The following is a 14,379-nucleotide window of genomic DNA, read 5'->3' as shown; positions in this document are numbered from 1 at the left end:
AGGCCAAGGCTATTTTCTTGGTTGCGGGGGGGTTGTTTGTTTGTTTAATGACCTCTTCAATCTCTTTTTTTGTTGAGTCTGTTCTGTTTTTCCACCTCAGTTTGTGTTAGTTTAGGCAGGTAGTGTGTTTCTAGAAATTTGTCTATTTCCTCTAGGTTTTCAAATTTGTTAGAGTATTTTTCATAGCATCTGAGTCTTTATTATTTCAGTTGGTTCTGTTGTAATGTCACCCATCTCATTTCTTATTTATGATTTACTTCTTCTGCTTTTCTTTTGTCAACTTGGCGAGTGGTTTATCGATTTTATCGATCCTTTCAAAGAACCAACTTCTGGTCTCACTGATTCTTTCTATTGTTTTTCTTTTCTCGGTTTCACTGATTTCTGCTCCAATCTTTATTATTTCCTTTCTTCTGGTGACTGTGGCCTTCTTTTGCTGCTCTCTTTCTATTTGTTTGAGTTGTAGGGTTAATGTTTTAATTTTGGCCCATTTTTCTTTTTTGGAGTATGTGTTTATTGCTATAAACTGACCTCTGAGAAATGTTTTTGCTGTATCACAAAGGTTTTGGTATGCTGCGTTTCCACTCTCGTTTGATTCTAGTAATTTTATTTCATCTTTGATTTCTTCTATTACTCAGGTTTTTTAAGCAAGGTGTTATTCAATCTCTATGCATTTGATTTTTTTCCTTGCTCTTCCTGTTATTGATTTCTACTTTTACAGTATTGTGATCAGAGAAAATGCTCTGTAGTATTTCGTTGTTTTGGGTTTTATTGAGGCTTGGTTTGGGGCCTAAAATGTGGTCTGTTCTGGAGAATGACCTATGTGCGTTGGAAAAGAATGTACACTTTGCTGCTGTTGAGTGGAGTGTTCTGTGTACGTCTATGAGGTTGAGTTGGTTGACTGTGGCATTTATATCTTCTGTATCTTTGTTGAGTTTCTTTCTAGTTGCTCTGTCCTTTACCAAAAGTAGTGTGTTGAAGTTTCCTACTATTATTGAGGAATTATCTATTTCTCTTTTCAATGTTGTTAGAGTCTGTTTTATGTATTTTGTACCCCTGTCACTGGGTGCATATATATTTATTATTGTTATGTCCTCTTGGTGGATTGAACTTTTAATCGTTATATGATGTCCTTTCTTATCTTTTATGGTGCATTTTTCTTAAAATCTATTCTATCACAGATTAATATTGCCACTCTTGCTCTTTTCTGGTTATTGTTTGCTTGAGATCTTTTTTATCCCCCATCCTTTGAATTTTAGTTTATTTATATCTTTGTGTCTAAGGTACATCTCTTGTAGGCAGCATATTGATGGGTCATGCTTTTTTTTTTCCATTCTGCCACTCTCTGTCTCTTTACTGGTGCATTTAAGCCATTTATGTTCAGTGTGATTATCAATAGGTATGGGTTTACTCTTGTCATTTTGTTGTGTTTTTTTTTTTTTGGTGGTGTTGACGGTTTCTTTGTTCTGCTTAATTTTCTGTGCTGAGTTCTTTTTTGTTTGTGGTTTTTCTTTTCATTCTTTTGTTGTTGTTGATTTTGTGTTTACTGAGTATGTTTTTCTTCTTTTTTATTTTGATAAGTAGGTTTTTTAACTGTCTTTTTGGTTACTTTGAAATTTACCTTTATCTTCCTAAATTTAATGCAGTCTTTTATTTCTTGATATCGCCTTGACTTCCCCTCCATATGAAAGTTCTATAACTACACCATTTATTCCCCCTTTTTGTTCTGATGTTGTTGTCATTTACAGATTGATGTCTCTGGTTCTCTGTTTTCAGTCTTTTAGCTTTGTTTTATTTTTGAGAATTCTTTACCTTGGTATGTGGCTGATGCTGTCCTGCGTCCTAATCTCAGGTGGTTGTCTGATGTTGTTGGTTCTCTGTCTGAAGGACTCCCTTCAATATTTCCTGTAAGGTTGGTCTGGTTTTTATAAATTCCCTTAATTTCTGCTTATCTGGAAATGTCCTAATTTCCTTATGGTATTTGAGAAGGAATTTTGCTGGATATATAATTCTTAGTTGGCAACTTTTTCCTTTCAAGGTTTTAATAGATGCCATCTCACTGCCTTCTTGTGTGCATGGTTTCTGCTGACTAATCATAGCTTAGTCTTATTGGTTGCCCTTTGTAGATGACTTTTCATTTTTTCCAAGCTGCTCTTTCTTTCTTTGTCTTTGGTTTTGGCAAGTTTGATTATGATATGTGTTGGTGACTTTCCTTTAGGGTCTATCATGGGCTGGGTTCGTTGAGCATTTAGATGGATGTCTTCTCATCTTTCATGATATTAGGGAAGTTTTCAGCTAGCAAATCTTCAACAATTCTGTGTTTTTGTTTTTTTAATGTTTTTGCTTCCTCCTGTTCTGGAATTCCCAGTAGGAATAAATTTTTACTCTTGATAGTGCCCCACATAATCCTTAGGCTTTCTTCATTTTTCTTCATACTTTTTTCTGATTTTTTTCCTCAAACAAATTGGTGTCAAGGGATTTGTCCTCTATTTCACTGATTCTATCTTCCATTGATTCAATTCTGCCCTTATGTCATTCTACTGAGTTGTCTATTTGATATTTTATTGTTAAAGTTTTGGATTTTTAATTGCTGTTTTTGTAAAGTTTCTAATTGTCTGTTCATTTTGTCGTTTTGTTCTTGTACTGTTTTCCTGAATTCTTCTACTGCTTTATCTGTTCTTTCCTCAATTTTGTCTGTTTCCTCAGTTTTACCTTTGTTTTCCTTAATCTCTTAGAGGATCCTGTGTATTAGTCTTCTGAATTCCTTATAAGGCAGTTCCATTACCATTTCTTCCTCTGGAAGGTTTTCTGGTTCTTTATTTTGGTCACTTGCTGGAGCTATCTTGTCCTGCTTCTTTATGTGACTGGATATTGTCTATTGTCTCTGAAGAATCAAGGTGTTATGGTAATTATTTATTTATTGTATGTTTGCTTACTGTGTCCTGATTTTTTGTTTTGTTTTGATATATCTGAGTAGGCAGGGCATGCGTGCTACTCTGTTCACTAGTCTGGCTGCACTGGAGCTCTCACCATCTGTCTCTGGGTAGGTGGGGTAGTGGCTGAGTATGTGAATGAGGGTCTCTGTTGGCTGGTCTTGTGAAGCGAGGCAGGGGGGATGCCACAGTCCATGGGTGCCCGCTAGGAGGGCGTGCCCGTTTGCTACAGTGTGATGTGGGGTATGGTGTGCCATCAATCCTTGGTCCTCTGACGCAGTTGCCTGGTGGAAAGAGGGGGTGTCACTGATCCCCAGGCCCTTGGGGCCAGCAGCCAAGTGGAGAAGTTACATTGCCAGTATGCAGGCCCCCAGATGGGTGGCTGGGCAGAAGAGGCAATGCTGTCAGATCACAGACTCCGGGCTTCGGTGGTTGGGCAGAAGAGGGGTGTTATCTGTCCAGTCTCCTGGTGCAGGTGGCTGGGTGGAAAAGTGAGCACTGCTGTTCCGTGGGTCCCTGGTGCCAGTGGATGGTTAGAGAAGCAGACACGGCCAGTTTGTGGGTCCCCAGCACGAGTGGGTGCGCAAAAGGGTGGGTGCCACTCGTCTGTAGGCCCCTGGCTCAGGGGGCAGGGTGGTGGTGGGTGCTGCCAGACCATGATCATGTGCGGGGGTATGGCGGGATGCATAAGTGAGGGCACCACAGATCTGCAGTCCTCCAGCATGGGGGGTTGGAGGGGCAGGGTGGGTGAGGTGAGTTCACTTAACCTTTGCAGGGTGGGGAGCACTCCTGCCTGGCTCTGGACATAGGTGCAGGGTCATGCCTATTTGGTTGCACTAGGTGATGGGGTCTTCAGCTGGGAACTTTGCTTGCTTTGTCTCAATATGGCTGTGCTGTGCAGGTTTGGCTGGCAGAGTGCTAGCAAACTGTAATTCTCCATGTCCACTGTTTTTGTAATGTCTCTCCTTCTACTTGGCACTCGATCCAATTATTCAGCCTTGCCTTTGATGCTCTAGGTTCCAAAGTTGTCATCTATATCTCATTCACTTGTTTTCTCGTTTCTTTGCTGTATGGGGGGCATTATGGGCATCTGACTATGCTGCCATATTGGACTGCCCCTAATAAAATGAAACTTGATCTCACATTTCAGTGCAGCTCTAAAGCCAAGATTTCAGTGCTGTTTTTTCTTGATTCCAGCCAGCGGATGGATTCCATCCACAAGATACCTTGGATCAAGATCAAGAATCTGGGCGCAGACACTAGACACATCCGCAGTTGCTGCTGCCACCGCTCACAGACCTGAAGAGCAGATGCCCTCCGGAAAAGGAGTAGAATGGGGAGATGGGGCAGAGGGAGAAGAGGGAGGAGGAGGAGAGGAAGAGAAAGAAGTAGAAGAAAAAAAAGAGAGGATGCTGCTGCTGCCACCACAGCCACTGAAAACCCACACCGCCGAGCCCCTTCCTCATCTCTATTTATGTTTTAATACAAGTAAGTAAAAGAATTGAGTAATATGGTTATCATTGTAACACTAAGATTTAGTTGATACTGATGTGTTTCCATTTTCACTTCTTATGTACTACACCCTCCTTCCCTATCTACCAAAAACAAATCAATGGAAAGTTTACTCAAAGTTTTAGAGACCAAAACTACTTTTACATTTGTCTCAGTTTAAGGGACCTAGTGAATTCACTGAATTAAGGTATGTTGCCTCCTTTGATTCATCTCTAAGATACTGTTACTTAGGCTTAATCATATTTTAATACACTGATGGTGGTTTTGTTTCACCTCTTTGGATTTAGCATTTTGCATAAAACCATGCTTAAAACAAACCATGACATTTCAAACAAGTTCCATTTTAATAAGGGAATAATGTAGCTTAAATGTTGGTGCCACTTTTAGCAGTATAACTTTGCAATCTGGGAGTTTTAAGAAGGACTACAAACACATTAATTAAGGGATAAACTAAAACAACTAATCATAGAAAGAAGAGTATGCTGCCAATGTAAACTAGATGTATATTTAAGAAATTGACAAAATTAGGTCATTGATGAGCATTTTATATCTATTATTCTTAGGTTTTAAGTAATATCCTTATTTAACTTCCTTTCATTGATTCCTTTTGTTTTCATATCGTGGTATACTAATAAGGAAACCCTGGTGGCATAGTGGTTAAAAACTACAGCTGCTAACCAAAAGGTCAGCAGTTCAAATCCACCGGGTGCTCCTTGGAAACCCTATGAGGCAGTTCTACTCTGTTCTATAGGGTTGCTATGAGTCGGAATCGACTCAACGGCAATAGGTTTAGTTCGGTCTATACTCATAAAGCTGGACTGAACTGATATACCTATATATAATTCTGGAGCTGATTCCTCAAATGGCTGTCAATGGAAACAAATAGGTTTATACTTTTAAGGCTAGAGGTTACAACAAATTATAATAGCTGGCAATAAGAAAAACAAATCAACTGGCTGAAGCAAAGACTGTCCACTAAAATTTAATTTTTTCCCTCTTCACACTATTTTTGAATACTTTATAAGTTTCAGCTGTATTGTATTCTGCTCATTAAAGGTAAAGGATTTGCAAAAATATGACTTATTTACACTTTCACCAAAAAGTGATTGGGTACTATGTGCTGAGGAACCCTGTTGGTGCAGTGGTTAAGCACTGGGCTTCTAACCGGAAAGTCAGTGGTTCAAGCCCACCAGACACTCCATGACAGAAAGATGTGGCAGTCTGCTTCTATAAAGATTATAGCCTTGGAAACTCTATGGGGGTAGTTCTACTCTGTCCTATAGGGTCACTGTGAGTCGGAATTGACTCAGCGGCAATGGATTTTGGATTTACTATGTGCTAGATGGTGTGGCATGCAGAGATGAAGGAAGACATAGCTCCTCCACTCAAGGAATTTACTATATTCTAGTGTGTGTGCCAACCAAACAGGCAGGGTTATGACAGAGATATGCAGAGCGTTAAGGGAATAAACAAAAGTCAGCGAACTTGTATTTGAGTGGGGGATAACAGAGGCATTCAGAAATTTAGAGATAGTGGGTTCTAGGGATGGTATTTTTTTTTTTAAATATCAATTTTACATTAAAAATTTGTACTTGAAAATGTTAAGTTTCTATCAGCATTTTTTTTGGGGGCGGGGGAGGGTGGTGCTACAGGAAAACCCTATACTTCATCTATGAATACTGAGTTGAGCAATTTAAAACATAAAGCCTCAACTAATTCCTTAGGTGATAACTAGTAATGAACTTCTAATTTCTAACAGAGTGAATCTGGAAGAGAAAATAAAGTATTGTCTGGTCCTTTTGATAAGGAATGTTAGTAAGAGGAAAACACTGTCTCTTTTCTATAAGCAATACAATTCTAAATTATTTCGATAGAGATCATCAAATGAAAAATAAAAGTTGTAGCTGTTTTCAACATTGTAAAATTGTTGGGCCATGGTTGGTGCATATTAAAACTTACATCTTCTGCTTTCGAGCCTTGATCCTGTAAAGATTTTTGCAATTCTTCAACTTGTGACTGTACTTCCAGAAGTCTTTGATTCACCAGCCTAGAAATCAAATGTGTGTTAATTTTCCAAATACTGAATTATTTATCGTTTTTTCCCTATATTGGTTACAGAGATGGTATAATTAGCAAAATAAAGTCCTCAGTTATAGTACTAGTAGCTCACTTTTCTGATTATTTTTTGGATTGCTTAAAATTTCTAATGCAGTTTTTAATGGACACATTTTGTTGAACTGATGTACTTAAATGCATATCGATTTATCTGAAATTCATATCAAATATATGTTTATGAAGACTACGTGTTAGGCACTACACTCAGCGCCAATGATAAAAAGATCCTTGCACTCAAGGGCGCTTACAGTCTAGTGAAGAGGCAAAAGTGTAAATAAGAAAAATACAATGAGATACATGCTTCAACATAGTGCACAGACATATACAAAAGTAGTATGGTTGCTTGAAGAAGCAAGAACTGTACCTAACTGTGTACAGAAGTTCAGATAGGCTTGACTTGAATAGTGACTACAATGATGAATAAAATACCTAACGTGGTAAAGGGTGGAAAGAGGATTCAAGACAAAGTTCAACTTGTCCGAAGTGCACAGAAAAATGAAAGGGTGCAGTGAGTTGAGGAATGGCATGGTTGAAGACTAAGTTATGACAGGGAGAATGGCTGCAGATGATACTGGAGGCGAAAAGGAATAGATGAGGACAAAAGGAAAAGACAAGATTTCAACCTTCTGTAAAATGCAAATTTGGCTGACACTGGAATAACCTAGCCAGCCTTTATTAACATCTATTCCAGAGCTCTATCTTCATAAACTCTCTATAGGTCACTATGATGCAGCATTCAGTGGACCAATTTGGTTCCCTAGGTCTTGGGTGACATTGAGGGACTGCCAAAAAGAGGAAAACATAACCAGACAGTATTTTAGACAGACGACATTGGCTTTAGAGTGAAAGATGTTATTAAAAAGGTCAAACAGGAGGCAGGAAGACCAGGTAGGAGGCTATCACAATTATTACTGAAAAGGAGACAGAAAAGGAATGCTTTGAGAAAAGTCAAAAGAATAGGAGGAATCAATAATAACACTTAAGGTTTTGGTCTGAGCTACCAAGAACTATTCGTTGAGAAAGGGAATACAGGAGGAACAGTTTGAGGAAAGAATATAAATAATCTGATTTTGTATTTGTTGAAAATTAAGTACCTAGAGATCTCTGTCAAGCAGCTAGGTACCTGAATCTGGAGCAGAGAGAGAGGTCTGAGTTGAACATACAGATTGGGGAGCGAATTGGTGTTAATTCAAGCAATAAGCATAAATGATATTTTGTAGAAAAAATGTGAAGATGAGTGGAAAAGAGGTACGTACAAAGATTGCACATAGCAGACCACCAACCAAGGGGTAGGAAGAGGAACCTCACACTAAAGAATAAGCAGAGAATTAAGAGAGCTAGAAGAGAGAAGTATTATTATAATAATTAAAAAAAGCTTGAGGGAAGGGGAATTGATGAGTAACACTGAATACAGAAGAGAAATAAGGAAAGCTAAGGTCTTTAATGCTCCACTGAACTGGACATTTAAGAGCTGACTGGGTTATCTTAGTAAGAAATACTCTAGTGGAATGGTAGTAGTAGAACACAGACTGCCCCAAATTAAGGACAAAATAGGGCAATGAGTGTTTAGAATCCAAACAGCCGGAAGTTCAGTAAGAATTTACTCTTATCAAGAAGTCATAAGAAATTATAAACCTTCTAGGTTCTATAATTTACTGAGACAGTAAAAATTCAGTCAAATCTATAATAATAACCAATGTTTTTCACATCAAAGAATAGAAAATCTGAATGCTTTTTTAATAGTGAAGGAATAAATTATCTCAAAATCCATAATCAATATGGGGACACAGATACATAAATACATTACCAGTGATGCTGTAACTGTACTCAGTCTTACCAGAAAGTAATATGGAAATATGTATTAAAAACTATAGAATTATTTCAACTATCCATCTAAAGATTTACAGCCTTGGAAACCCTATGGGGCAGTTCTACTCTGCCCTATAGGGTCACCACAAGTCGGAATTGACTAGATGACAATGGATTTGGTTTTTTTGGTTATCCATTTTAGTCATTTTTTTAGATTATTTAGTCAACCAATATTGCAAGCCTACTAGGTAAAGTTATTGTAAATATCACAAAACACAATCAGTCTATACCAAGATGTTCCTTGGACAGATTTGAAAATAACTCAAATGCCTAGCAAATGGGGAATGGACAAGGAGACATACTAATATGACTGTTAAAGTATTACATATGCAAACTACACAAATATATGCAAATATATATGAAAAAAGTTAATCTAGAAAATAAATGAGGATTGTGATGCCTACCCTTATGGAGTTGGTTAAGTGAGATAATGTATGAAGTGTATCTAGCACAGTACCAGCACATGGCAGGTACCCTATAAGTGGAATTGCCTCTATCTCCTTTCTCCCCCATTAAGGGGTTCAGTTATTTAATATTTTAATCAGTTTAATTACTGAATTCATATAGTTGTCAAAGAGGTATAGGGAGAGGGTGAGCTTGAGATCGTGATACACTCTGAGAGAAGAGGGGACAAGGTCATGTATACTTTGCGAAAGCTCCCTGGGCAATTCTGATATGGCTCCACTCTCAACCCTTCATTCAGCTCTTAATACTGTGTGAGGGTCAGTAGGTATTACAGATAAAAATAATATTAACTTATTAGGAAAACTAATTGTAAAGGACTTTGGAGGTCTACTACATACCTTTTCTTCTAACAAACGATACCTGGGTGATATGCAAATTGTACTTAAGGTCATACAGTGAGAAGACTCAGTAGGACTAAAACCCAGGTTTCCTGATGCCTAGTCCAGTGCAGTAAACTAGTAAGAGATTACCTTACTCTTTTCACAAATAATGCACCCACGTAAATAACCCACCCACACACATATAACATGCATAGTGTGCCTAGGAAAACAATGTGTGAGGGGGTTGCGCGGTTGGCAAAGAAGTGTATAATGCACACTTATTTGCATAAAAACACGGTAAGTTACAGTCAAGATAATGTAAATATTTATAAAACTCAGTAAGAAAAAATTTCGGCTAATTCACTTAAGAGGAAAAGCATACTCTAAGAGGAAGACAGGGAAAAAACAAACCGATGTTCTGCAAACATGGCTGAAGATAAATTGGCAAGAAAGAGGGTATGAGTTAGGTACAGAGACTTTGGAATCAGGCAGCCTGCGTCTGTGCTCAAGTTCCCCCATTTGCAAAACTTTCATAAGGCTAAATCAACACATTTGGAAAAACATGTGCATCATAAATATCAGCTGCTATTATTATTGTTTTAGATCATATATGGCCACAGTGTTATAATTTAAAAAACAAACACAATACTAAGTTATAAAGAGAAGCAGACAATACAAGAACTTGGGAGTTTTTGGTTATCTACATACATGAATAACGTATAAATAACCACTAGCTGATCTGTTTCTGATTAGATAAGAGCAATAATTATAAAGACTGTGAGAAATAATGGAAAGCATTATAAAAGAAGTTGTGGATGTTTTTTCACTAGAAAAAAAAAATAGGGGACAGAGAAGGCTTCTCTAAGAGGGTTAAATATAGCCAGAGGCAAAAGATTAATGAGATGAACATAAGACTGCTTTCACCTCTGGGATTCCATGTTTGCCAACTGTTTTCTACAATTACCCTTCCTCTACCTTCTCATTTTCCAGATTCTTAAGTATTTAAAAAAATTATTCTTTATTTATGCTCTTAAAAGTTGATGTAAGAACTTTCTCCTTCTGTTTACGCTTAATTAAATGCTCTTACAGTCATGTGGGTGTTTATAGTGGTTTATAGTGTTTGCTGACTCTACTTTAGCAGCTTTAAAAATTAAAGCTGAAGGAAGACAAGTAGGATATATAAAATTATAACAAGACTGACTCACACCTGGGAAATGCCAACTCAATCAGGCACAACAAAGAAATTGTGATGTTAGGCAAACTATGAAACTATTAATATAAGCATCAAATTCCTCAAAAATGACAAAATAGCACACCCCTAAGAAAAAAAGACACTGTATGCTTGGTATCATTAAGAAATTCTTCAAAATAGAAAAAGAACCAAAAGAAAGAATCACAACAAAATATAAAGTAAGCCTTGTCAGAGTAAGCTACTGCTTTTTAAGTAACTGACTTTGAATGACTGCCTAATATGTTGAAAACTTACAAGCAGAAAAGTGATTTTTGTAGATTCTAAATTCTAAAAATAAGATGAAAGACTTCCTTTTAGGGTCACAAGAGATAATAAATTAGAAAAAAATATTCTGTCAATTAAATTGTGATGGATCATTCTGCTTCCCCACACTAACGGATCCTTTCAAACATCAGCCTATAAAATGAGGTAAACTAGATTAACCTGACAATGACTAGGAATTGACTTTGTTGTGAAAGATTCTGTGAACTAATGGTCAGATATTTAGAAATCTTCTGGTCTTAATTTGTGATTAAAAAGGGAAAATGCTAGGGCTTTGGTATCATCTTGCTTGAAAAAATTAAAAAGGGGATCCTATCATAAAGAGGCATAGCACTTTTAGGCAAGTCTGAATTGTTCCTCCATCATCAACATAAACTCACTGCCCCCCAAGTTTCCTATCTAATCTTTGGAGTTGCTGTTGTCAATTTGATCCCACATAAATAGATCTTAAAAGAGCTCAATGGTCAAGGCAGACATTTTTTACTAGTTAAGCTAAACTATTGTTTGGTTTTAAGAGGACTTCAGGGGATATTTTTGGTTTAAGGTTTAAAGATTATCTCAGGGCAATAGTTTCAGGGGTTCATCCAGCCTTCACAGCTCCAGAAAAGCTGGATTCCATGGGAATTTTAAGTTCTCTTCTGCATTTTCCCCCTTTTGATCAGGATTCTTCTATAGAATCTTGAACCAAAAATTCAATAATCGTAGCTGAGTACCATCCAGTTCTTCTGGTCTCATAGTAAAGGGAGTAGTTGTTCATGGAGGCAATTCACCACACATTCTATTTCCTTCTACTCCTGATTCCTCTTCTTCCTCTGTTGCTCCAGGCAAATAGAGAACAATTGTAGGTTGGATGGTGGCTTGCAAGCTTTTAAGACCCTAGGCACTATACAAAGAACTAGGAGATAAAACAGAAGCACTAAATACCACATTAGGCCAATTAACGGAGATGTCCCATGAAATCATGATCCTAAAGCTCCAAACCAACGAATCAAATCCCATGAGCTTTTTTTTTGTCGTTGTGGATTAAAGTGCTCTTAAAAGGAAATGGAATAGCACATTATCACTTTTTAAAATACAATCTAAACCTTTGTTTAAGGGAATCAAAATCAAGGCAAATAGAGAAAACCTGTGGCAAGGTGCTGCCACCTATATATTCCTACCTATTCTCCGTCTCCAGTTCGTTCTTGCGTAGATTTGCATCATCCAGAAGGCTCTGCAACAAGGCAATTTTTTCATTGTCTGAACCCTCTTGGTTAATTTTTAACATTTTATTCTCATGCTGAAGACGAATAAGTTTCTCCCTGAAGGAACAAAATAAAAAAAGATTATCTAATATATGAATACAGTACGATTATCAAAATACTGCTATTCACAGTTAAAGATTTAGTACTTAGGGAAGAAGAGAAAAAGTACCTAAAAGAATTTAGCCCCTATTGTTACTGGCTAAGATATTAAATTACAGGTGTAAAGCACTTAGTACTTTCTTTTTAGAACAGACAATCTGAAGATAAAAGACTCTCCTAATATCCTGATTTGTAAAGAATTAAATTTCAAAATTCTACTCCCTTTCTGATTTAAACGTTTAAGCAATGAGTGCATTCATTTATTTGTCCTTTAGATTTTAATCAGAAAGTATGATCTCTAATGCTATGTTCTGAAATTACCAATCATTTGGTGGCAAGATATAATATTCAATGATGATTGCCTTCAAGATATGCAGTCCACCCATGCCTATACATAAGCAAAACTGTATCCTTCAAACAAGCCAGATTATCAGAGCAGGGTTACTGGACTACATTGTTTGAGCTCTGTTTTGTGCCTAAAGTTTACACTGAGGGATGTTAAAAGCAATACCAAAACAAAACCAAACCCTTTGCTGTACAGTCGATTCCAACTCATAACAACCTTATAGAACAGAGCAGAACTACCCCATGGGGTTTCCAAGGAGCGGCTGCTGGATTTTAACTATCGATCTTTTGATTAGCAGCCGAACTCTTAACCACTTCGCCACCAGGGCTCCGTTAAAGTAACAGCCGCACAAAATTTGCTGCATATTTACTACAAGGATGATATAGTTGAAGATTAATTCATGTGAACATATAACTGTTGAAGATAAAATTCTTTACATAGGGTTATCTTTTGAAGGCCCTGTGAAGATAATACTATCAGATACCATGAAAAGCTATGTTTTTCTCATGGAGAAAGAACAAACACAAAATAAGAGACACATACAGACACACAGAACCAGTCTGCTCTTATTTTCTAAACACCATAAATCTTACACTGCACTTTTGCTTTTGCTATTGGGAAATGAAAGTCAAATCTGTAGCTCAATTCAAGCAATTACATAGAACTTAATATATTTTGTCCACAAACATCACTGACTTCATCCTGTTTTTAAATTACATGCTCATTGCAGGAAAAAAAAAAAAAGATAAACGAAAAGAAAATACAAATCATCCATAACCCTAAGGTGCACAATAACTACTGCTGAAAAATACGGCCTTCTAATTCTATGCATATACACACACGCAAACAGTTTTAAAGATGGGATCATGTAGTACACGCTACATTGACACCTGCTCTTTACACTTAAAATATCATGATATTTTTGTATCATTAAATATTATACTTTAATATTTTAAATAATATGTTGTTAAATACATAGATGAATCATTATTTACTTAATCAATACCAACTATTGGATATTTAGATTGTTATCAATTTTTAGTTTTAACATGCTAATAATGATCAGCTTTATACACATATCTTTGTGTATATCCTTGGCTATAAAATAGATTCTTGCCAATTTGATAGGCAAACTTCATTCTGTGTTAAGGATATTAACCCAATCTCTATGACATAAGTTGCAAAATTTTCATTCATGCTTCCATTTCCTTTTTTTGGTAGCTTTTTTGGACATAGAGAATATTTTAATTTGTATGTTGACATACTGGAAAAGCAATTTTATTTGTTGAATCTTTGTTTTATCGTTGTTCTTTGTCCTTAGTTTAAAAAGCCAACTGCATTACCTATAAGCTTCCTTGAATAGGTTTTTTTGGGACACAACTGTTTAGTTATAACTATCCATAAATAACAATAAAGTGTTCGGAAATAATTTTTGGACAATACAAGTCAGACAAAGGTCTACTCTTCATAAGCTACAAGAAAATCCAACACCTCTACAACAAAAAGACAAATAATCCTATTAAAAAATGGGCAAAAGAAATGAACAGACACCTCACCAAAGAAGACATTCAAGTGGCCAACAGACACATGAGGAAATGCTCGCATTCACTAGCCATTAGAGAAATGCAAATTAAAACCACAATGAGATACCATCTCACCCCAGCATTACTGGCACGAACCAAAAGCAGTGGAAATAACAAATGTTGGAGAGGCTGCAGGGAGATCGGACTCTTATGCACTGCTGGTAGGAATACAAAATGATACAACCATTTTGGTTAATGATATGGCGCTTCCTTAGAAAGCTAGAAATAGAAATACCATACAATCCAGCAATCCCACTCCTAGGAATATATCCTAGAGAAATAAGAGCTGTCACACAAATAGACATATGCACACCCATGTTCATGGCAGCATTGTTCACAATAGCAAAAAGATGGAAACAACCTAGATGCCCATCAACAGATGA

The 14,379-nt window shown here is 36.8% G+C and overlaps 1 protein-coding gene across 4 annotated transcripts in view; it reads right to left on the bottom strand.

Moving 5' to 3' along the window:
• The window catches only part of HOOK3 (hook microtubule tethering protein 3), a 126,266-nt gene that overhangs the window by 32,728 nt on the left and 79,159 nt on the right, over nucleotides 1-14,379 (bottom strand). For all 4 annotated transcript variants that reach the window (XM_004382093.3, XM_023736661.1, XM_023736659.1 and 1 more), the window contains 2 exons: nucleotides 11,885-12,025; nucleotides 6,402-6,489 (listed from right to left, as the gene is read on the bottom strand). In XM_004382093.3, the coding sequence (XP_004382150.1) occupies nucleotides 6,402-6,489; nucleotides 11,885-12,025 (229 nt within the window). The remainder of the gene's footprint in view (nucleotides 1-6,401; nucleotides 6,490-11,884; nucleotides 12,026-14,379) is intronic.

This window comes from Trichechus manatus, unplaced genomic scaffold (genome assembly GCF_000243295.1).
Source record: "Trichechus manatus latirostris isolate Lorelei unplaced genomic scaffold, TriManLat1.0 scaffold00090, whole genome shotgun sequence".
In the NCBI taxonomy this organism is placed as follows: domain Eukaryota; kingdom Metazoa; phylum Chordata; class Mammalia; order Sirenia; family Trichechidae; genus Trichechus; species Trichechus manatus.
The sequence above is the reverse complement of the archived record's forward strand: the minus strand, read 5'-3'. Positions and strand labels throughout refer to the sequence as shown.